The sequence below is a fragment of the Exophiala aquamarina genome, assembly GCF_000709125.1.
Source record: "Exophiala aquamarina CBS 119918 chromosome Unknown aczIA-supercont1.10, whole genome shotgun sequence".
NCBI classification, from domain to species: Eukaryota; Fungi; Ascomycota; class Eurotiomycetes; order Chaetothyriales; family Herpotrichiellaceae; genus Exophiala; species Exophiala aquamarina.
In genome coordinates this window covers 1,126,647-1,146,940 of record NW_013550578.1, presented here as the reverse complement: position 1 = coordinate 1,146,940, position 20,294 = coordinate 1,126,647, and the positions used below count along the sequence as shown (strand labels likewise).

Sequence of the window (20,294 nt, the reverse complement as noted above, 5' to 3'; positions counted from 1 at the left end):
CATATTAGGGGTTCTTCTAGTTCATTAAGACTGTCTCTGATTTAGATGCTTTTTCTTCTCTTTGTTGTTCTATCGTCACCTCACTTTCGCCAGCTCACCAATACCCGTTAATACCGCCGAAGCCAGCGGCCTCTGGCAAGTCATCCGCATTCAAGAGGCCGACACCTTCTCGAATCAGGGTCTTCCACACTGCATTCCTCTTGCTGATCGGGAACGCCGGGGTGTCCCAGTACCGGCCAAGGATGCCCTTATCCGCAGCGACTTTGATGTGCGAGCGCAGGGTGGCAAGTTGCGTGTCGTTGAATTCGGAGCCCTCGATCTCCCCAATGTAGCGACTGAACTGGGTGGATGCAATGGGCGAGATGCCGCTGGTGATGTTGGCCTGCGAGCTGTTCAAGAGCGCCAGGTTGGCGTCAAAGAAGTAGTCTCGCTGCGACAAGGGAGCGATCTGGTCCAAGGGAGTGTTTCCCGTGCCTATCACAGTCACGGGTCCCGGCGTGACGGCCGTGCCATTCCACGTGGTCAGGTACTTGGCATCGCGGAGAGGTTGGAGTGCCTCGACCACGGCGGGCCAGGTGGCTGTTCCGTTGGTTTTGAGGTCGATGAACAGATATAACGTTTGGCCAGAGGATGTGTCGAAGACGCCATTCCGCGTGGGACTCGTCACGAACCGAGTGATGGGGTTTTCTCGCTGGAGAACATTGAGGATGGGGTTGATGTAGAGGGACACGAGGGTGCGGGATTCTGTCAGTGCGGACTGCTCGTGGCCAACGTACAGTGTCCCGTTGATCAGGGAGACGTCTGCTTCCACGGAGACGGCGCCCACTGATAGTGCCGAGTAGAACGGGATGTCCCGCCAGTAGTCGTTGTGGGAGTGAATCGGCTTCTGGAAATTGGATCAGCGGAGCGCGAGGTAGTAGTGGGCGGTGGAGCTGATCTGTAACGACATGATGTCTGATTCTACTCAGGCGCAGACTTACAGGAATGATTCCTCGGGTCAGATCAGTTGGGTACGAGTATGCATCGCTGTTGTGGTTGTTCGACAGGATGTTCTGAAGGGTCTCGGAGATGTCGAGGCCTTCCGCAGTTGCCGATGAGGGGATCGCCGCACCATTGACGTGCAGTGCTAACGGCAGGGCAAGAGCGAGAATTGGCGTGATCATTCTAACCTCCGGTATCACTAGCTATGTGGTAGTCTTAATTGGAACGCGGGTGATACATAGAATGGCAAGACGGAGTCCTCGAGTGGTCCTTTCGACTTTGAGACAAAACGTCGAGCCTTATTAATGTAAAAGTGACCTCGGAGAATAGTGGAATAGAGCCACTTTTGCACTCGTATCATCTTTTCTCGCGCTCTGAGAGGCTACAATAGCTCTCGTTCCTGCATGACAAGGATTCGCATTATTTGAACGGTCCAATGGAACCTGATGGGGCTACACACGTGTACAACCCTCCTCAATTCAATCAGCATACGGGAAGAAGCTGTCAGCTTGCATGAGGTGTATGTAGCTACCTCTACTGGACTCGCTCTGCTTATAACGACATCTCTTGCCTAGGGCATGTTGCATTGCTAGCATAGCTCGAATAACTAACACAGCTAACGCCAGACCTAGGTCCTACCACTTCTTTTTCGACCCAAAATCATGGCACAAATTGCCCACGTGGTGGGATCAGTGTCTTTTGGCAGACATTTCCTGATAATCTCCAAGTACGCGGCAGATGAACACTGACGAGAGGTATTGAGCGCGTCGAAATCGGGAGCGTGCTAAAACCGGTACCGAGTCTGCCGACTGAGAAAGATGTCCCCTATGCACGTGACCGATAGCCAGTGCGGCACGTGACTAAGAGCCATCTCCGATTCTCCCCGTGCCCCCCGTCCCTTGGCGAGAACTTCGTGAAACTCTCTGTGCTCCGGAAGAGTCGGCTATATATGAGATCAGAGGTGCCGCGTCATAAGTTCACCACTTCCTATGGCAAAGTGACATGCAATTCCCACCTCCCATGTACCGAGTACTCCATAGCCAAGTCCATAATGGTCGATCATTGTGGCGCACCACGCCTTGAAAGGGGCTGGTCTGCCTTGGAAGTCTTCTTTGAATTCGATCAATTCAGGCTTGCCAAGTCTATCTGCAGCCTCAATGACCGCATCCCGCTTATCCCCTGCTTCATCAGAAAGCTTCAAGACGTGGCGTCAGTCGAGACGACGAGACACCATCGTAGAATCTATCCACCGAGCCTCCTGTCACTCGTCCAATCCCCACATTAGATCAATCCATGGATACACCGATCCGGACAGCTGAATGCCAGGAAAATCAAGGCAACCGTCACTCAACCCTCCTCGTATCTTGTTTCACTCTATCTGGGGTTGATATGACGCAACCTGCGTGGCCATCACTATGTGAGCGGGACGGGGGTGGAAATGTGAGTTGGATTTGGCCCAGCCACGCAGGCACAACCCCGGTTTGCCTTCCCGTGTGCTTCGAAGCTCCAGGGACGCCCGGTGGACGATGTCTTCTGAAGGTATATAATTGACCTCCCCTGTCAACTGTTTAATTAAAGAATCCTCTCTGTCTCCTACTCGTCACTTCAACTTACCATCTTAAGCATATCAAATCTCGCATATTTCTTCTTCCAATTCTACCTCACCTACAATCATCATCATCATGCAACTCACCAACGTCGTCCTCTACACCCTCCTGGCTGCAGTCCCTGCTCTTGCGCAGACTGAGATCTCGTCTATCACCTCGGCCGCCGGCACTGTGCTTAGCTCCATCACCGGTTCTGCAGATTCCGCGGGTGGCGGTGCTCAATCATCTCTCGAATCCGCTCAATCCTCAGTTGGCGCCAGTCTCAGCTCAGTCGAATCCGACCTTTCGAACAGTCTATCGAGTCTGTCTTCCGCGGCAGCAACAGGTGCCTCAGGGGCTCAGTCATCCCTCGACTCTTTGAGCACCGCCGCTAGTTCCATTCTCGCTAGCGTCACCAGCGATGCTGGTTCTGTTCTCAACAGCGCCACCAGCGAAGTAGGCTCTGTCGCATCGAGCATTTCTTCCGCTGTGGATTCAGCTGTGGATTCCGCCACTGGAAGTGGAAGCTCATCTGGCAACGCGGGTGCAGCTCTCCCCACCGGCCTGAGTGGTGCTGTTGGTGCTGGTCTTCTTGGTCTTGCTGCATTGTTGTAAATTATGGCGCTAAGTCAATACAAAAATGACCAGAGATGCTGGGCGTTCTACTTGTGAACATCAATATTTACTATCGTCAACTTTAGGACGATGGGGAGTTCAATATCCATTGCTTAATGAGATATTGGGTTCCATTCTATGAAATGTCGTCAAAAGAATTCTTTTCCCTCGAGACAACTCTCAGAAATATTTGACGTATTTTCCATCTCATGTTAGTAAAACGATATTGATCTGGTGCTGCGTCCTGTCTGTCACGTCTCGACGTTGAGGTTTGTGAGTGTCATAACGAATCAGACCATATTTCATTGCTACCTAGCACAGACTTGAAGCCTGCCCGTGCTCAATCTGTCATCCATCGGTCTGGCGGTCGAGCTTACTAATAACCTAGGTAAATGAAATGCCCTGAAATAACTCATTCCTTCCATAGAACTAACGATAAAACTACCCGAAATGGTTACACCCTGTCCCTGACCTCCAAAATTGCAAGGTCAGCTTACGATTCATCACATCTATTTAAGTTTAGAGTGCACATGAACCTCCTTGACCGAAACATTCAATCTCGAAGAAACGTCTCGAAAGACTCGCCCTTTTCCGCCATTATTCCCCCCTATATCAAATCTGATATCTGTCTTCAGTCGCTCGAATGGCACTCCCTACCACCAGACGGATAGTGACAGGTTTGTGACTTACGGATGTGCTGTGGTCCTGGTCTAATACCAACTAGGGCATGACCACAATGGAAAGGCCATCTTTGATAGCGACCAGGTCTTGACACCAGCAAACCCCCTTGACCCGGAAGGCAACCCACCAACAGGAATCATCCCAGGATTCACCAATCTCTTCAGAACGGATGGAGTTCCTGCAAAAGCGCAAGGCCCCTGGACAGATGTACATGGGAAAAAGATCGGTCTAGTAAGTCCGGCAGGGGTCTACAGCCGCATCGTAGACTTCCCCCCCACGAGAGATGCGGAAGATAGTGTCAACATCATGCACCGAACTCAAAGTGTCGATTTCGGAGTGGTCTTAAAGGGAACTATTAAGCTCATCCTCGATGATGGCGTGGAGAAGACGATGAGCGAAGGTGATGTTGTTGTGCAGAGAGCTACCAATCACGCAAGTCCTCCTGATGTCCATCCATCCTGAGAGTGTACTGACTTCTCGCGGCAGGCATGGAAGAATGTCAGCAAGGAGAATGCACGTATCCTCTTTGTCCTCGTCCCGTCCGAACCAGTTGTCAATGAATCGACGGGTGAGGCTCTAGAGCCCACGCCAACCCACCTACTGGAGGAGAAGGAAGAGTAGCCAGCGATAATTCAATAGGCTACGTGCCATTTCAGCTAGACATATATACCTGCATGTAGACTTGACGCTCACCGTCTGCAATCAGCGTGTTCGAATACATTTGTGCACCGACATGATCTAAAATATAGCTAAATCCCCGATTTTGATCGCACCTTTCCACTTCCCTCTTTCTAGATTCAGCGATCTTCGGAAGCAATACACTCGACACGTTTCATCTATCCTCGAATTTCACGGGACCATTCTGCCGGGTGGAATCAAGAATACTTTTCTATTCACTCTACTTGTTCCGATGTGGATGAAAGCGTCGAACAGGGACAATATACTGGCAGGCAATCACCGATCAGGATCTGCAAAGTTCGCAAGTGAATGAACAAATATTTACACCTGCAATGTGAACGTGCACGGGGCCAAAAGTGCTATGGAGTTTTATTGCTGAAAAGAACAGGAGACCAAAGAACTGAAAGTCGGACGCTGTATAGTTGACTTGTTGTTGAGAGATCCTCCGAATCTCCGATATCATGTGATGTACGAGTCTTGGCTCGGCCGAGGTCCGTTTCCTGTGTCGCACGATTCTCAATTTTTTGCTTGCATCATCTCCGCTTCGTACTCGTACCAGCCATCTCCATCTCATCAAGGTCCCCGTACAAAGTGACATCGTGGTACGAAACGGCGTTGAACAGTCCCATCGAATCATGCCAAAGGACCGCCAGACATGCACCGAGTGCTCTATGCGCCGTCAGAAGTGTGATCGCAATATCCCATGCGGTCGCTGTGTCAAGCGAGGTGACGCCGACAAATGCTCCCGAGAGTGGCCCGGCGGTGGCTACAATCCCAAAGTCCATCGTACCTATCCTCGATCATCAACAGGGGCCGCTCACAGCCCAGACGGCAAAGAGCATTCCCCTACAGAAATCAATAATGATGCAGAGGCTGGAATCCACCCCTCACTACGAACCCCAGCATCCACCTCTTCCTCAGGACCCAGTCCTCAAGTACACTCTCTGCCTAAGCCTCGGACCCAACCAAATACCTCTAAGCATACTAACACCCCCGGACCCCAGCAAACAGACACTCCCACCAATAACGATAGCGACACTACTGCTGTATTAGATTTTATAACATGGGGGCGGCCTAAATTATCGGATTACGATCTCAAGGCATTGGAGTTGCTGAAAGAACCTCACCAGTCTGGCGGTGTTGCTGATCGTATCAAAGACCATGTTCCAGATTGGGATGTGGCCAACTGTCTCGGAGGAACTGGAGTAGCACAGGTATCCTTTCTGCAAATGCTCCTCCCTTCACGCCGGCAAGTTTACCAGCTCGTTGAATATCACCTCAGCTCGATTTTGTGGTATCATGGATGTTTCCATGGACCCACTTTATACGATGAGCTCAACGAAGCTTACAAAACTTCAGCTGGTCTTCAAATCAGAGACTCGGATATGCGGTGGACTGGCCTTCTTTTCTCAATCATGGCTGGAAGCATGACTTGTGCAAATGAACAATTGGCGCTCTCGTGGGGTTTCAAGAAAGGTGAGCGCGCAAAACTCACAAGACAGTGGTACAAGGCAACAGTGACCTGCCTGAACTTGTCGGATTATATGTGGCGGCATCATGTATATTCGGTAGAGGCTATCCTAACACTCACTATGTCGGCCCATGTACTCGGTTTCAGCAACACACAGAGTACCTTACTCGGGGCTGCGTTGAAGATTGCTCAAGGGCTCGGTCTTCAACGCCTAGGTCCAGAAGACGATGTCAACAGCCTGACAGGGGCAGCGATCGTCACGACGCATCCCTTACGCGAGAAGACTATCAAAAGAGAAGTAGGAAGGCGACTGTGGGCTCAACTTTGCATCCAGGATTGGTTCTCGATACCCTTTTCTGAAATGTATTCCATTCAAAAAATCCACTTTACCACCCTCAAGCCGATGCACTGTGACGAGCACATGATGCAACCTCTCTCGGAAGATGTCCCGAGTATGACCAGCTTTCCTAACTTTTTATATTCCTTTGCGGAGTTGATGCCTCAAATACACGACGCCATTGTCTCATCGAATACGCTGTATACTAAATATGAACAAGTCCTTGACTACGATGCCAAAATGCGAACCATGGCGACGGAAGGATTACCTAAGTTCTTCTCCGTATCGGAACCCATATCGAGTGAATGGCCACAATTTATCCCCTGGGCGAGACGGGGGCTGACGATATGTTTCGCTCACAAGATCATCATGATCCATCGAGCCTTTCTCGGAAGAAGCTTCACCGAGCCAGCATTCGACTTCACCCGTCGTACCTGCATGGCGGCCGCCAAGGCTATCTTAAAGGAAGCCGTCCAGGCGTACGACGAAGAAGGCCCACTGCTGTGGATCGACCAAGCCTTCATGGTCGCCGCGGGAATCACTTTGGCACTCGATACGTTTCACCGTACCAAAAGCGAGCCCGAGCACGACGAACACCGCAAACTGGTCGAGAACACCATCAGCATGTTGTCGAAATTCGAATTCAGCATGATCGCGCTACGAGGCATCCGGCTACTGTCGTCTCTACTCGCCGAACAGGCTCGACTCTGCGCCGACCAGACCCTAGAGAACTACCGCAAGCGAACATTCGACTCCACCGCCGGTGAACACGGCGGTCCAAAACGACAAAAGTTCAACGTCCCGAAATTTGTCGAGTCGTTTGTCGGCAACGACTCTTTCACCAATTCACTAAGGACACCTCATCGCGGTGCGGAGCCTTCATTGGACCTGCATGAGCCTTACTCAGACGCCCTTACACCTGCAGCGCAGGACCCATTCATCACGTCGGATCTGGGGTACGAAACCTTCGAGCAGCTTTTCCCTCCGCAAACCGGCATTAGCAATAATTTTCTCTTTGAGGATCTCTTGAATTTTGACATATGAACGAGGAAGAAGGCCCATTGCTGCCTGAAAAACAAATGGATACTTGGCAAGCGCAAGGCTGTGCAAGAGTGTGCCGGGGCACAAATCGGCTTTGTACGAACATCCCGCCGCTCCGATTGGACCGATAACCGTGGCGGCGGAATCCGCCAGCCTTATCTTCCCCATCCAGTCCAACGTGTAACGACATGCCAAACAAATCAGTGCAACCTTGCGGGAGTAATACTTAATTCGCAAGTGTTCATAGATGAGAGACAGGTAAAGTAATATTCGATGACAACGGGCCTTCTAGAGCCAGAGGGTAAATAGGCCCTGAACAACTCTTTTTTGTCGCCCGAGCCCAGTAAATCTTGAATCATCAAGCACCCACTCTCACTAATTCATTTGAGGCTTCTCGCCAGCATATGTAGCAGTGGACGTAGCCAAAGGACCACGCGACCAACAAAATAGCTTATTGACGCCGCCCACACTGAGCGTTGCCAGCGACGTACTGGAACACCACAACGGCCTTGCGCACCAACCATCACCATGGCATCCACCACACAAACCAAGTACAGAGACCGCGGCATCCCCAGCATCTCCCTCGCCAACTACGAGTCACGTATCGACGTGATCACAGCTGAGCTCGTCTCCGCCGCGTCCGACGTCGGCTTCTTCTGCATCGTCGACCACGGGATAACACCGTCCGAAATCTCAGGCATGTTCGCCGAGTCAGAACGGTTCTTCTCGCTGCCGGACGACATTAAGGCCCAGGTCCCGTTCTCTTCCGCGCACAATGCCGGGTGGGAGAAGAACTCGCAGGTGCGGCCGTCGACGGGCGTGGCGGACCACAAGGAGTCTTATCAGATGCAGTTCGGCGACAACATGAAAGGAAAGTGGTTGGGAGAACAGCTTCTCCCGGGGTTTCAGGCCAGCAGTCTCGAGTTCATGCATAAGGTGCAGCATGTTTCGGAGAAGTTGATGGTGTGTCTTGCGAGAGGATTGCGGTTTCCCGATGATTACTTTGTCAAAGCGCATGACATACGCAGGCCCGAGAGTCAGACTGTCGCGAGGCTGTTGCATTATTTCGAGACGCCGCAGAACACAAATGGTGAGGTATGGCATCGTGCCGGTGCGCACACAGATTGGGATCTTCTCACGTTACTGTTTCAGAAGGCGGGACAGTCAGGTCTTGAGGTGAGTGTGGCTGACTATTATCCATGAGCCATTTGGTACTCTATTTACCAACGCGTTGAACCCTTCCTAGATCTGCCCGGGCCGCGAAGTCTCGACTTCATTTGGTCACGGTGATACGTGGACACGAGTGGCACCCTCCAGCACGAATGCAATTATCTGCAATATCGGAGACCTGCTAATGTCATGGTCCGACGACCTGTTCAAATCAACCTTTCACCGCGTCAAAGCTCCGACTGAACCTGACGACTATTATGGCGAGAGATACAGCATCGCTTTCTTCAACCAGCCGTGTCGCGATACACTGATCCAGGGTCCACAGAAGAAATACCCGTTGGTCACGGGTGAAGAATTTACAAGGAATGCGATGATGCGCAATTTCCAGGCTTTGGAAGAGAAGAGGCGAAAGGAAGCCCTGGAGATGGCGAAGAAAGAAGATTTGGCGACTGCAAAGCTTGAGAACGGTAAGGTAGTGTCCGAGCTTGCGACATGATCTGATGTCGCGCTGTTGTCCGGCTCTTAAAAAAGGTCATCAAGTGAGTGGCGCGGTGCTCAGTTGATGGATCTTAGCTGTTGTCGTTGTCGATATGGACGTTTCTGCTGGGGCATTCTTTTGCTGTGGGCGGGTGGATAGCTGTAAAATCTCTTGATCGTGAATACCACTATGTGTCTCTTGGAAGCTCATATAGATTCTGGTCGTCCACTTCATTTTCAGCCCTCGACACCAGTTTTCTTGCTAAAGACGTCTCTTGCCATGATGGTATTGAGCACGGCGCAATTGAAAGCGGCTTCACCTGGTGGAACAACAACGAAGATGTAGGTGTTCTCCGTGAAGCGGGCGAGAAAGCAGTTGAAGCTGGGTGTTTGGACCTTGAATAGCAAAAAGCCGGCGCTGGCGGCAGTGGTTCTAGTGTTTCTAGCAACAGTATGCTTGTAGGTCTTCATGATGTTGGAGATGCGTTCGTGCCGATCGTGGCTGGGATTCTCTTGGCCATATTCATTCACAACGTTAGTAACGGTGAGGAAAGTGGACCTTTCAAAAAGGACGATTTCTTCAGCGGAGAGCTGTTTTGAAAATGCATTGAGGAACTTCTCAATAACGACAAGATTTGGTATCATCTTGTGGACAATGCCGGCCCAGGCTTTATAAAGGGTTTGGTCCCAGATACTGCTGGCAAAAGTCTCAAGACTGAGGCCTTCAGATCGGGCAATGATCAAGCGGCAGCGTTCCTCATATATCCTTTCTCGATGTTCATTCTGAACCAAGTCCATCTTGTGAATGAGGCAGAAAACGTGGGCGTGCGGACTGTATTCCTTCAGAGCCTTGACGACCTGACCATAGGTTTCGAGATCCTGATCGACGGCGCGGGATTCAATGTCAAAGACATAGATGAGGACTTCAGCATCGGAGAATACATTCTCACGTTGTGCATTGAGATATGAATCCATAAAAGCATCCTGGCTAGAAGTCTGGTCAGTTGAAGACAGAAGGCTGCGTAGAGTAGCATGTGAACTCACCCTCCACAGTCCCACAGATTCAGTGTCAAGTTACCCATGAACTTAGCATGGCTATGCTCGACATCTATAGTGGCTCCAAGGCGGCGGACGTCTTTTGCGACGTAGTTGCTGAAGATGATGCTGCGCATCGAGGACTTGCCTGAGCCGCTCTTGCCCATCAACAGGACCTTCTTTTTGCGTTTGCGAGTGTCCATGTTGATTACAGAATGGCACTGAGAAGTCGTGCGAGCATTGATTGAGGAGAGAAGGAAGACAGGGGTTCAGTTGATACAAAGGACGTCCGCGCAGGACCGCAAGAGAGTATGGAGAAGGACAACGGATCTACTCACAAGATAAGCTGCTGCTGGAGGTGCAGCGTGGGTGCAGGTGCCGTCTGGGGGGAAGGTGCAGACGAGAATGCGGGGAAGGAGCGACAATCGATCTTCAAAGGATTTCTCTCCTCCTCAAGTTCACTTAAAAGACCTATTTGATGTTTACCGGATACCCAGGTATAACTCAAACACGTGCATCATGCATCATGCATCATCCGTCAGAGTCAATCTTGAATAGATTCCAGCTTAGTTATTGGGTCAGACAAGCTCTTGCCGTAGCCAGGTTCTTTGGCGCCACTACATCTGCTGTCGACACTGACAATGGTCTAGAGATTCGATCCTGTGTCACCACCCATCATCAGGACTAATTCTTTCAGAAGATAGACACGGTAGACAAAGCAATAAATGGAGATCAGGTAGCCCCACTGAGTGTTCCTTCAGTCGATGGCTTCGGCTGAATCGTGGCATTGCCCTTATCTGCTCCTCCCTCCTTGCCAGCAGCTGAACTTGCTTCAAAGCTCTGAGTGAAATCTTGAATAATGTCATCAATGTGTTCGATTCCCACCGAGATACGGATAGCATCTGGAGTCACTCCCGAGTCTAATCGCTCCTGCTCTTCAAGCTGTTCGTGTGTCGTCGACCAAGGATGGATTGCGAGTGTCTTTGCATCTCCCACACTACGATTTAGATTAGTCTCCATCACTGACGAACCCCCGGTACCAATATGACTTACTTTGCAAGGTTTGAGACCAACTTGAATCCATCCACCACCTGTGAACCAGCTTCAGCTCCCCCCTTCACACCGAATGACAAAACACCTCCGAAGCCGCGGGGAAGGTATTTCTTCGCAAGCTGGTGGCTTGGGTGGTTTTCAAGTCCAGGGTATGACACCCATGCAACTTCTGGCCGTGTCTCTAGCCATTTGGCCAGTTTCAGAGCATTCTCGCCATGTCGTTCACATCTCAAGCTCAATGTCTCGAGGCCAAGAATGAACTGTTGGGCATTGAAGGGTGAGAGGCATGCTCCAACATCGCGCAAGATTTCCACTCGGACTCGGATGATAAAGGCTATCGGACCAAATGTATCGACAAATTTCAGACCGTGATAGCCAGGTGCAGGGTCGTTGAATTGGGGGAATCTCTTTGCATTGGCGGCCCAGTCAAATTTACCCGAATCAACGATGACACCACCGATTGAGGTGCCGTGGCCGCCAATCCATTTCGTTGCACTGTGTACGATAATGTCGGCACCATGCTTGAAGGGCTGAGCAAAGTAGCCACCTGCACCAAATGTGTTGTCTACCACCACAGGCACGCCCTTCTCATGAGCAACTTTGGCGATGGCTTCAAAGTCCGGTACATTATACCTAGGGTTTCCGATGGTCTCGACATAGACAGCTTTAGTCTTGCCATCGATGGCGGCTGCGATAGCTTCAGGGGTTTCGGAGGTGACAAATTTGGTATTGATGCCCAGTCGAGGGAAGAAGACCTTGAACTGATTATAGGTGCCACCGTAGAGGTTGGAAGTTGAGACAATGTTGTCTCCGGCATGGGCAAGGGCACTGATAGCAAGGAACTGAGCAGCTTGACCAGACGAGGTAGCCACAGCAGCGACGCCACCTTCGAGAGCTGCGACTCGCTTTTCAAACACTTCGACTGTAGGGTTCATGATTCGGCTGTAGATGTTCCCGAATTCTTTGAGACCAAACAGCCTCGCGCCGTGGGCCGAGTCATTGAAGGTGAAGGAGGTGGACTGATAGATAGGAACAGCGCGAGACTTTGTATTGGGATCTGGGGCTTGTCCTGCATGGACCTGGAGGGTCTCAAACCTCTGTACGTGTTCTTCTGAAGCCATGGTGGGTGCGCACTGGTCGAGTGTCAGCTGCTGAAGGCTTTTGGATGCTATGGCCTGGAAAGGGGCGCTGGAGGAAGCTCTTTATAGAAACGAATTGCTTTTGTCTCGACCTCGAAACGGTGCTTTCGCAGCAAATTACACGGCCACACTTTCTTTGAAATAAAAGAGCATGAGCAATGACGAGGGACGGGAGGGGGGTAATAGCAGGGACCAGGGGAGGGACCAGCGAGATTATTTGAAGCATCCAGCAACTTGAATTCAACAAAAGCTCCCCCGCATTTGAGACGCTTTTTTTGGTCAGAATTGCGTGATCAGACGTCCCGCCATCGCAACACAAGTCAAGACACGATCGTCCCTCTCTCCTCTCGGGGACCAGAATCCTAGGCTAAACGACAAGGCCCAGAGGGGAAGGAAACACGATAGCCTGGGAGGCATGCTATTCACGAGGGAATACGTGGACCCCGTACGAGGTAGTATTTACTTCTCGCGGGGGGGCCATAAAGTTCGTACTGCTGATGTTTTGGTTGTATAGTTCAGGGCTATGCTCGTGATGGAGCAGGCGAAGTTCCTGGATGCTGACTCAGACACGAGATGCATGAGGGAAAAGAAAAGCCATGTTCAATGGAGCGCTTCGAACTATCTATCATTGTGTGCTGGGCCCTACGGCTGCCGAGGCAAAGACGTTGGCTTATGTACTCTTGTTTGGGGTGCCTCAGATCCAGGAGGAGAGCACGGCTACCGCCACAGCTGTGTGGCTGTCGTTCAGCCACCCAATATCACGTGTGAGCGACCCCGCGATCTTATCTTATCGCCCCTAGTCGCCTTCCCTTCTCCGGCTGTGTATCGGCTCCGAATATTCTTATCCAGGTGCTGGCCACTTGGGTGCCGCGTCGATAAAAATGATGACTGATCGATTCATGCACTTTGACTCTAACTCGTATGGAGGAGCGAGCAGCTCGCGTGGGAAATCGGCTTTGACCGCTTCTCACGAGTCAGTGCTATAAATGACATCTCCATCTTTCTCAGTCTGACCCTACTGGGTCCAGGTTTGTATTTGCTGTCGTTTTGAGCAACCGCCACTCTTTGCTCTGCTAAGTTCCGGTCCTCATCCAAGTCATGAGTCCTGCACAGGATGACAAAGGAACTTCCCTCAGTCGATTTGTTCCTTTTACCAGCGGGAAGCCAGTCTTCCTTGGAGTTCGCTCTTCAGAAGCTTTCATCCTCACTGCAGTGTGTTGGTCTGTTTTCACCGTGAGCCTCCATACTTTTATTCCCCTCAACTTTGAAACAAGGCGCTTACTCCTGGTTAGGATGTTTTCCTTTATGGGATCATCGTCCCCGTGGTTCCATTTGCGCTGCAAGACCGCGTTCATGTCTCCCATGAAGATACCCAGCATTGGGTTTCGGTGCTACTTTCGGTATATGCCGCTGCTCTGCTGGTCGTTTCTCCTATCTGCGGTGTCATCGCTGATCGAACAACATCACGACGCGGTCCTTTGCTCCTAGGCCTGATCGTTCTATTCGCATCAACTTTAATGTTTTGTCTGGGAAGGACCATAGCCATCCTGGTGGCGGCTCGGTTGTTACAGGGAGCTTCAGCCGCTGTGGTATGGACGGTCGCTCTGGCCCTCCTTGCCGACACAGTGAAGCAGGACGAAGTCGGTAAGGCCCTTGGTTACGTCTCTGTCGCCATGACTTTGGGAGTGCTTTTTGGTCCTATGATCGGCGGAATCGTCTACGAGAGGTTGGGCTATTATCCAGTCTTCGCTGTCACCTTCGGGGTCATCGGCCTTGATATTCTTCTGCGCCTCCTGTTGGTGGAGAAGAAAATTGCAGCCAAGTGGATCGAGCCCGCTCCAATACCAATCCAAATCCAATCAGCTCCGTCAATAAACGACCGCATTGCTCCTGGGCAACTTGAAGCCTCATCCGCCGTCAGTGAGAAGAACACCACTATTGCAGCCACGCGGGCTGCTGCTGCCAACAGCCGCCCCAAACGGAGGCTGCCTTCAATGTTGATACTTTTGAAATCTCGCCGCCTCCTGGCCGCATTCTGGGGAAGCCTGGCAACATCCATTACGATGACAGCACTAGATACCACTATCCCCTTATACGTCAACCAGATATTCGGGTGGGGATCTCTCGGCGCGGGACTGGTATTCCTCGCACTCCTGGCACCCAACCTCGCTGGTCCGCTGATAGGGCATTGGACCGACAAGTACGGACCCAGATGGATATCCGCCGGTGGGCTCTTATTCTCCATCCCATTCTGGGTGCTCCTGCGCCTGGTCGATCATGATGGAATCCGGCAGCAGGTACTTCTCTGCGGTCTCCTTCTGTTACTGGGCATCGCATGCGCATTCATCATGACGCCCCTACTCGCGGAATTCAGCAAAGTGTGCGACGCGAAGGTGAGACAGCAGCCGGACTTGTTCGCAGAAAAGTCGGCCTACGCACAGAGTTTCGGCATCTTCAACGTGGCCTGGGCACTGGGTTCCTTGATCGGCCCTCTCGTGGCTGCTGGGATTATCGACGCCGCAGGCTGGAAGACGATGACCTGGAGCATGGCCCTGTTTAGCGCAGTGGGTGTCTTGCCCGCCCTGCTTTATTCCGGCGGCATGATCACCAGGAACAAGCGGCGGTCTAGTCCGGCTGAAACGTCATCTCCCTCCACCGAGGTTCATGTTGCGTAGCATCGTGCGAATCGTAGATAATGCTAGCATCAGTGCTCACTCGATCTAGTGAATAATAACCACATCTGTTGCACACATATCTTGGTTGTCAGTACCAGTGCCATTAGTGCCCAGAACATGTCGCGAAGACTGGTGGTGGTGATCTGCTTCACTTGTGAGTTGAGAACCCTTAATAATCCTCCGTTCCTGTGCGGTGTTGCCAGATTCCGCAGCAGCCAATCAATTCCCCAAGGAGCCCGACGCGATGAAACAAGGCTGAGCCACAACACCACCTCAATTCTTTGACTGTGCAACCAACCTGCAGCCGGTTTCATCGCTCATTGCCTCCATCTCTCAACCACAAGATGAGGTCGACTCTTTCCCAGACAAGCGGGCGTGATGTCTCCGCTAGAGGACCGCATTGTCGACCACCACATCTCAAACTCGCGTTCCGCGTTGTTTCAGGCTTTGATGCGACAACAAATAGCTAGCTAGCTCACGCACCGACATGTAGGTGAGATGGTCGATGATGGAATATGTATTTATGAACGCTTCGGTGCGCCCGTTTCATTGTCCTTTCGTGTTGTCATTCCCCCCCTTTTCCAAATCTGCATCCTGTCTCAATTGCATCAGCATCAGCGTAATATTGCAAACGTTGTTTTGAATCGTTGAGTTCGTACTGTTTTTGCGCTGGCGCAAGTCCTGCTACTTTAATTTTCCTCCTTCACTCGGTTTTTTCGCATTCATATAACAACGATTCTCCAGCCGATTTTCAACCTCGATGAAGTCCTTCAAAACCTTGTTGGACAAGTGCAGTATCAAGATTACGAACCTATCCGACACGCGTGGCACCTCCTCGGACTCCCAGATCCATCCAGAAGAACACATCACTTTGCTCTCTCCCGGCCAAGCCACACATGACGATGATGGAAATGAAGATGAAGTACATCAACCCGGTGCTCATTCTCCGCGTCCTGCAAGGAGCTTTAGCATTCGTCGCCATGGCGCTTGGAGCTACGGTCGTCAATGCTTTCAATACCGCCAGATCTGACATTGACGCCCCAGCCGCACTCGCCTTCTTCACCTTCACGTCGGTCTTCACCATGCTTCTCACGGTTCCATACACCATCATCACCCCACGCTATTTTCCCGTCCTGGCGCATCCCATGGCGATGCTCAGTGCGGAGGCTACAACTTCTATCTTGTGGTTGGGTGGATTTGCTGCAGTTGCAGACCTTTTGAGGAAAAACGAGATCGCTGTTGCGGCGGGCCGACCTGCGGCACGTGGTTGTGTGGTCGTCGGAGTCTTCGAGTTGTAAGTTTTTATTGTTGTGGTTCTTTTTTCTGGTACCTGACAACTATGGCCCCTAGTGTGCTCTTCGCTGTCACAAGCTTTTTCGCATATTCCCATGTTTTCCTTGGTGGCCGCTTCTCGGGGGAGAAGGTTGCTACCGAGAAGCCTCAGGCACACCGCTCCTGGCTTGGCGCTGAAGTTGTCTGAAGCACCAGAGCCTTGTTGCATATTACCATGTACATAAGAGGTCGAAATATGATATCGCACAAGGCTGGGACAACTCGTGCTCGGCGTGTTGCTCGCCTAGCGGACGTCGTCATTGATGCTCGCGTGTCAGTGCGCCTAACGCTGATGATGATTTGGTCGACAGCCTGCGCGATTAATCCCTGTCGTGAATGTCCGAAGTTGGCTGGAGGATATCAGCTGAAATCGCCACGAAATAAAACATGTTAGAATATCCACGCAGAATTGAATAGCCGCGGACATTCGTTGAAATGCTAGTGGCAATGGTCTGATGAGACGATACGCGCTCTTTCCGATTCGATTCGATCAGAACTCTGTTTTGATCCTAACTTCCGATGAGGGATGCTTCGAGATTTGTGCACTGTCTTGTAGCAGCTGCGAAATTGAGTCCACTTGTGATGCTCCTCGTCGCTGTCGGGTCTTCCTGAAGTAGGCCGCACGCCAGCAAATCTCCCATTGATCTTGGAGGCTATCCAACCAAAAGAACTTCTGCATCAATTCTTTGGTTTCTTCCCAGTAGTTTGCTTCAGGCAAGAGTCTCATCATCTTATCGAGCACAACATGTGTTCGCGGCTGCGCATCAACTTGAGTATCCCAGGCGCTCGCAGTGACGATCGCAGACCAGAGCAGACATCTTTGGAGCCAAGGTTGTCGAGGAATCTCATTGTGCTCGTTGAAAGATTCCAAGAGCGGTTTTAGCGGTCGAGCCAAGGGGATTCTAAAAGACAACTCATTGTACACATGTAAACAAAATGCCAAAGTGGCTCGTACAATCTGTCCCTCGACAGATGTGAGGGACAGTGCGGACAGGCATTGAAGATCATAGATGGCTCGTTGCATCGTCAGCCCCGGTTGAGGACCATTCACCCGCCGGGCTTGAGTTAAGGGCATCCATTTGACTAACTCGGTCAACTTCGCCAGAAAGCTGATGAATTCGGTGGCGATGCTACGGCTCAACGCAACCTCTGAGAAGCCTTCTGGTAATTTAGACGCGACTTCGCAGAGGTCCGAAGGGAAAGGATGACCTGGATACGTCAATGTGCTAATTCGATGTCCAAGCTCGTTGATTCTGGTTGCATATCTTGGCTGGTGTGCCTGAAGGAATGATGCAAGCACACCGAATCTAGCCACATTAGTTATGCTGAATGGCCCAGGCGTGAGGACTGGGCTCCCTTACGCAAGGACACGACCTCGTACAAAATGTAGAATCTCAGTCTCTTCAGATTTCAGTGATTCCAGCATCTTCTCTAGTGCCTGCAGATGCACCCGGAATGACACAGTATCATTGATCATGTACTAGCACACCATTGAGCATGGTTTGTACAAGTGGAACACTCCCACTCACATTCATTGTCAAGAGAGTAGACATCGTGAGCAATACATATGCAGAGACAGATTGACCGGAGCCACTGAGGCTATTGCGAAGTTCTTCCATAGCATATCCTCGGTGACGAAGCAACATCTTGTCGTTGAAAGGTTCTGAACCTCGTCTAATCACCCAAGCTGCTCTGGTCATGGCTATGGTCGCCTCAAAGAGCATTGCATTCTGCAGTGCTAGCGGTAAGACCAATGTGACGAGCGTATTTCTTCCACTGATAAGCGAAGACGCTGAGGCTTGCTGAGGCGCCCAAATTTGCGTGTCTGCAAACTGACATAAGTACTTTTTTCCGACCAGTTTGAGGCTCAACCCACAATAGTCTACCATATACCGGACTCCGCGAGAGGGATTGGTGACAGGATAAGGTGTGAAAGGATCCACACGATAGCCACTATCCACAGCGAGAAGTGGCGAAGGACGCCGACTGAATTCCGAATCGTCGTCGCTCGTTTGATTCAGATGCGACGTGCGCCGCGATAGTGTAGAGGCCCGTCGGTCACGGCGCCTTGTCAATTCGCCGTGCCGATCGTTCATTGCTGGAGAAGAGGGATTGGGGGCGACGCGACATGATTCACCGTGAGTGTGACTTGAAGTGATGCATATTCCAGAAGCTTTGTAACCTGCGGTCCCTGTGAATTATGACGAGTGACAGGCCTGGGCCTGGGGTGCGGGAGTGGTAAGCCAGCTTCTTTAGTGTGGCCACGGCTGACCCATTTGGCTTTCCTGGTTGCTCGTGGTAGCGATGGGTTCCATGTGGCTGCTGTCAAAGATCGAGGAACAAGTGCTGTACCTCGTACTCGGTTCGTCGAGGCGAACAAGTCACAACGGAGGCCGGGGCCGCGAACAGGCTAGTGAGTCAAAGCTAAAGCCATAGGTTCGGATCCATCTCAACCACCAGTACCAGGCACGGCATCACCGCGAGTCCTCACGCATGGGCGGGCGGCCCTGGCAAAGCCTCTCGGTTGCTGATACTTATCATTGGTTGAATCCAGAATATCAAGCAAACGGCCGTCGGAAATAGTAGTTGCACCTGATACACAGCGAACGGTACTGGCAGTTGCAGGTGATGTGAAGAGATCTGAATTCCTGGCCACAAATTGGAAGTAGAGCCCCGCCCTTTGGGATTGCATTCGAATTGGAAAAAGGGCCTAAATGTGGCTTGATTGGAAACCAAGCTCTTCAGTTGCACACCCGAGTGCCTAGCTAGTTATATACCTAGGCACCACAGTAGCGAGCTTGCGCTCACATTCTGGAAGGCAGTTGTCATCTCCTTGAGTTATATCCAGGCTCAACTGGTTGTGACACAGTATGGAGATTTGGCGACAATTCAGTGTTGGCCGCGCCGGCGATGCATACTCAATGTCGCAGCCTCTGGAAGTCCTGAAAGAGGACGCGTAGAGCTAGCAGCCACTATTTCCTGCTTTCGAATCCACACTTGCCTTGACGATCATTCCGTTTGTATTTACGCAAGTCGTGCCCATAAACGTATAACATACCGTGCGGCTCTGATGATCTTTCTGATAGTAGTGTGAAGTGCAAAAAGGCTTCCTAATGAGTGACAAACCCCCCTTTTCACAGAACTCCTTCGGTGATTATTCAGCCTAACTGCCAAACCCAGCAACAGCCTGATGCTCTTTCAGGTGCTCTTCCTCTAATTACCGGGTTTGATTAATTACATACTGGTAAGAACAGAGAGAAGATCTAGATGAAGCAGTTCCTACGGTCTGGAAAAAATACTCATATCTTATGCTCACGTTTGCACGCTGCAATTTTCGGTATGATCGATGTTGGAGTTTTGATGTCCCCAAGCGTCGATAATGAGTAGAAAGAGGGCTATGTTGCCTTTCAAGCTTCTCAAATATCTTCCCATCGTGGCGCACGTTGCAGCAGAATGGAGAGAGCAATCATTTCTTAATATTCATGTTCCCCGTTTGCCACCCGCTGACCGTTATAATGATCATGCCTTTTAACATTGGGTTCTGCAGAAGGAACACAAGATACCAGCAGACTTGAAGGAGACGAATATAATGGATTAGAGAGAACCATCTCACAAGAATATCCTGGGATAAGGCTCCCCGTATCGTGAAATGCAGTGAGGGATAGGCTGATTGTGGCAACGCAGATTACCGTCGTACGAGAACAGTTCGAAAGACCAGGACATGAGATGCAGTGTGACAGAGTGATTGAACTGGCTTCCTCTGTTCCTGAGTCCACCTCACACACACTCGCTTCCTCCCTGATCCTGTCTTCCTTTCGGCTGGTCAGTTTTGTGTCCATGTTGCGCGAGAAAGGAGAAGAGGGAGGGAATCATGTCGTTCCGCAGATCCCTCGTGCGAGTATCATTGGGCTGACCTCTGACTCTGCTTGTATCGTCTTTCGCCACCATTCTCGCTCATTTATCCAGGACTGATGACGAAAAATCCGAAATCGTCGTCTTCGTTTGCATAACCACAGTGAGGGT

The 20,294-nt window shown here is 51.1% G+C and overlaps 9 protein-coding genes across 9 annotated transcripts; 5 read left to right on the top strand and 4 right to left on the bottom strand.

Moving 5' to 3' along the window:
- Positions 1 to 94: 94 nt before the first annotated feature.
- A1O9_09702 (uncharacterized protein) lies at positions 95 to 1,163 on the bottom strand (the record flags this gene model as incomplete). Its single annotated transcript, XM_013401671.1, has 2 exons — positions 95 to 886; positions 981 to 1,163. The coding sequence occupies 2 exons, from the start codon at positions 1,161 to 1,163 to the stop codon at positions 95 to 97; spliced, it is 975 nt and encodes a 324-aa protein (XP_013257125.1).
- A 2,662-nt stretch (positions 1,164 to 3,825) lies between these two features.
- A1O9_09701 (uncharacterized protein) lies at positions 3,826 to 4,484 on the top strand (the record flags this gene model as incomplete). The annotated part of the gene is made up of 3 exons (XM_013401670.1): positions 3,826 to 3,859; positions 3,907 to 4,274; positions 4,350 to 4,484. The coding sequence occupies 3 exons, from the start codon at positions 3,826 to 3,828 to the stop codon at positions 4,482 to 4,484; spliced, it is 537 nt and encodes a 178-aa protein (XP_013257124.1).
- A 692-nt stretch (positions 4,485 to 5,176) lies between these two features.
- On the top strand, positions 5,177 to 7,393 carry A1O9_09700 (uncharacterized protein; the record flags this gene model as incomplete). The annotated part of the gene is made up of 1 exon (XM_013401669.1): positions 5,177 to 7,393. The coding sequence occupies one exon, from the start codon at positions 5,177 to 5,179 to the stop codon at positions 7,391 to 7,393; it is 2,217 nt and encodes a 738-aa protein (XP_013257123.1).
- Positions 7,394 to 7,918: 525 nt separating this feature from the next.
- A1O9_09699 (uncharacterized protein) lies at positions 7,919 to 9,056 on the top strand (the record flags this gene model as incomplete). The annotated part of the gene is made up of 2 exons (XM_013401668.1): positions 7,919 to 8,566; positions 8,637 to 9,056. The coding sequence occupies 2 exons, from the start codon at positions 7,919 to 7,921 to the stop codon at positions 9,054 to 9,056; spliced, it is 1,068 nt and encodes a 355-aa protein (XP_013257122.1).
- A 218-nt stretch (positions 9,057 to 9,274) lies between these two features.
- Positions 9,275 to 10,275, bottom strand: A1O9_09698 (uncharacterized protein; the record flags this gene model as incomplete). The annotated part of the gene is made up of 2 exons (XM_013401667.1): positions 9,275 to 10,025; positions 10,082 to 10,275. The coding sequence occupies 2 exons, from the start codon at positions 10,273 to 10,275 to the stop codon at positions 9,275 to 9,277; spliced, it is 945 nt and encodes a 314-aa protein (XP_013257121.1).
- Positions 10,276 to 10,804: 529 nt separating this feature from the next.
- Positions 10,805 to 12,246, bottom strand: A1O9_09697 (O-acetylhomoserine (thiol)-lyase; the record flags this gene model as incomplete). The annotated part of the gene is made up of 2 exons (XM_013401666.1): positions 10,805 to 11,069; positions 11,126 to 12,246. 2 exons carry the CDS (start codon positions 12,244 to 12,246, stop codon positions 10,805 to 10,807), a joined length of 1,386 nt encoding a protein of 461 aa, XP_013257120.1.
- A 1,116-nt stretch (positions 12,247 to 13,362) lies between these two features.
- On the top strand, positions 13,363 to 14,939 carry A1O9_09696 (uncharacterized protein; the record flags this gene model as incomplete). Its single annotated transcript, XM_013401665.1, has 2 exons — positions 13,363 to 13,497; positions 13,557 to 14,939. The coding sequence occupies 2 exons, from the start codon at positions 13,363 to 13,365 to the stop codon at positions 14,937 to 14,939; spliced, it is 1,518 nt and encodes a 505-aa protein (XP_013257119.1).
- A 926-nt stretch (positions 14,940 to 15,865) lies between these two features.
- On the top strand, positions 15,866 to 16,323 carry A1O9_09695 (uncharacterized protein). The gene is made up of 2 exons (XM_013401664.1): positions 15,866 to 16,233; positions 16,290 to 16,323. The coding sequence occupies exon 1, from the start codon at positions 15,945 to 15,947 to the stop codon at positions 16,158 to 16,160; it is 216 nt and encodes a 71-aa protein (XP_013257118.1). The 5' UTR covers positions 15,866 to 15,944; the 3' UTR covers positions 16,161 to 16,233; positions 16,290 to 16,323.
- A 438-nt stretch (positions 16,324 to 16,761) lies between these two features.
- A1O9_09694 (uncharacterized protein) lies at positions 16,762 to 18,367 on the bottom strand (the record flags this gene model as incomplete). The annotated part of the gene is made up of 4 exons (XM_013401663.1): positions 16,762 to 17,578; positions 17,633 to 17,751; positions 17,801 to 18,096; positions 18,148 to 18,367. The coding sequence occupies 4 exons, from the start codon at positions 18,365 to 18,367 to the stop codon at positions 16,762 to 16,764; spliced, it is 1,452 nt and encodes a 483-aa protein (XP_013257117.1).
- Positions 18,368 to 20,294: the final 1,927 nt, after the last annotated feature.

Excerpts from the sequence above, each read along its gene's own strand:
- A1O9_09695 (XM_013401664.1), top strand. The coding sequence starts at position 15,945 with ATGCTTTCAATACCGCCAGATCTGACATTGACGCCCCAGCCGCACTCG.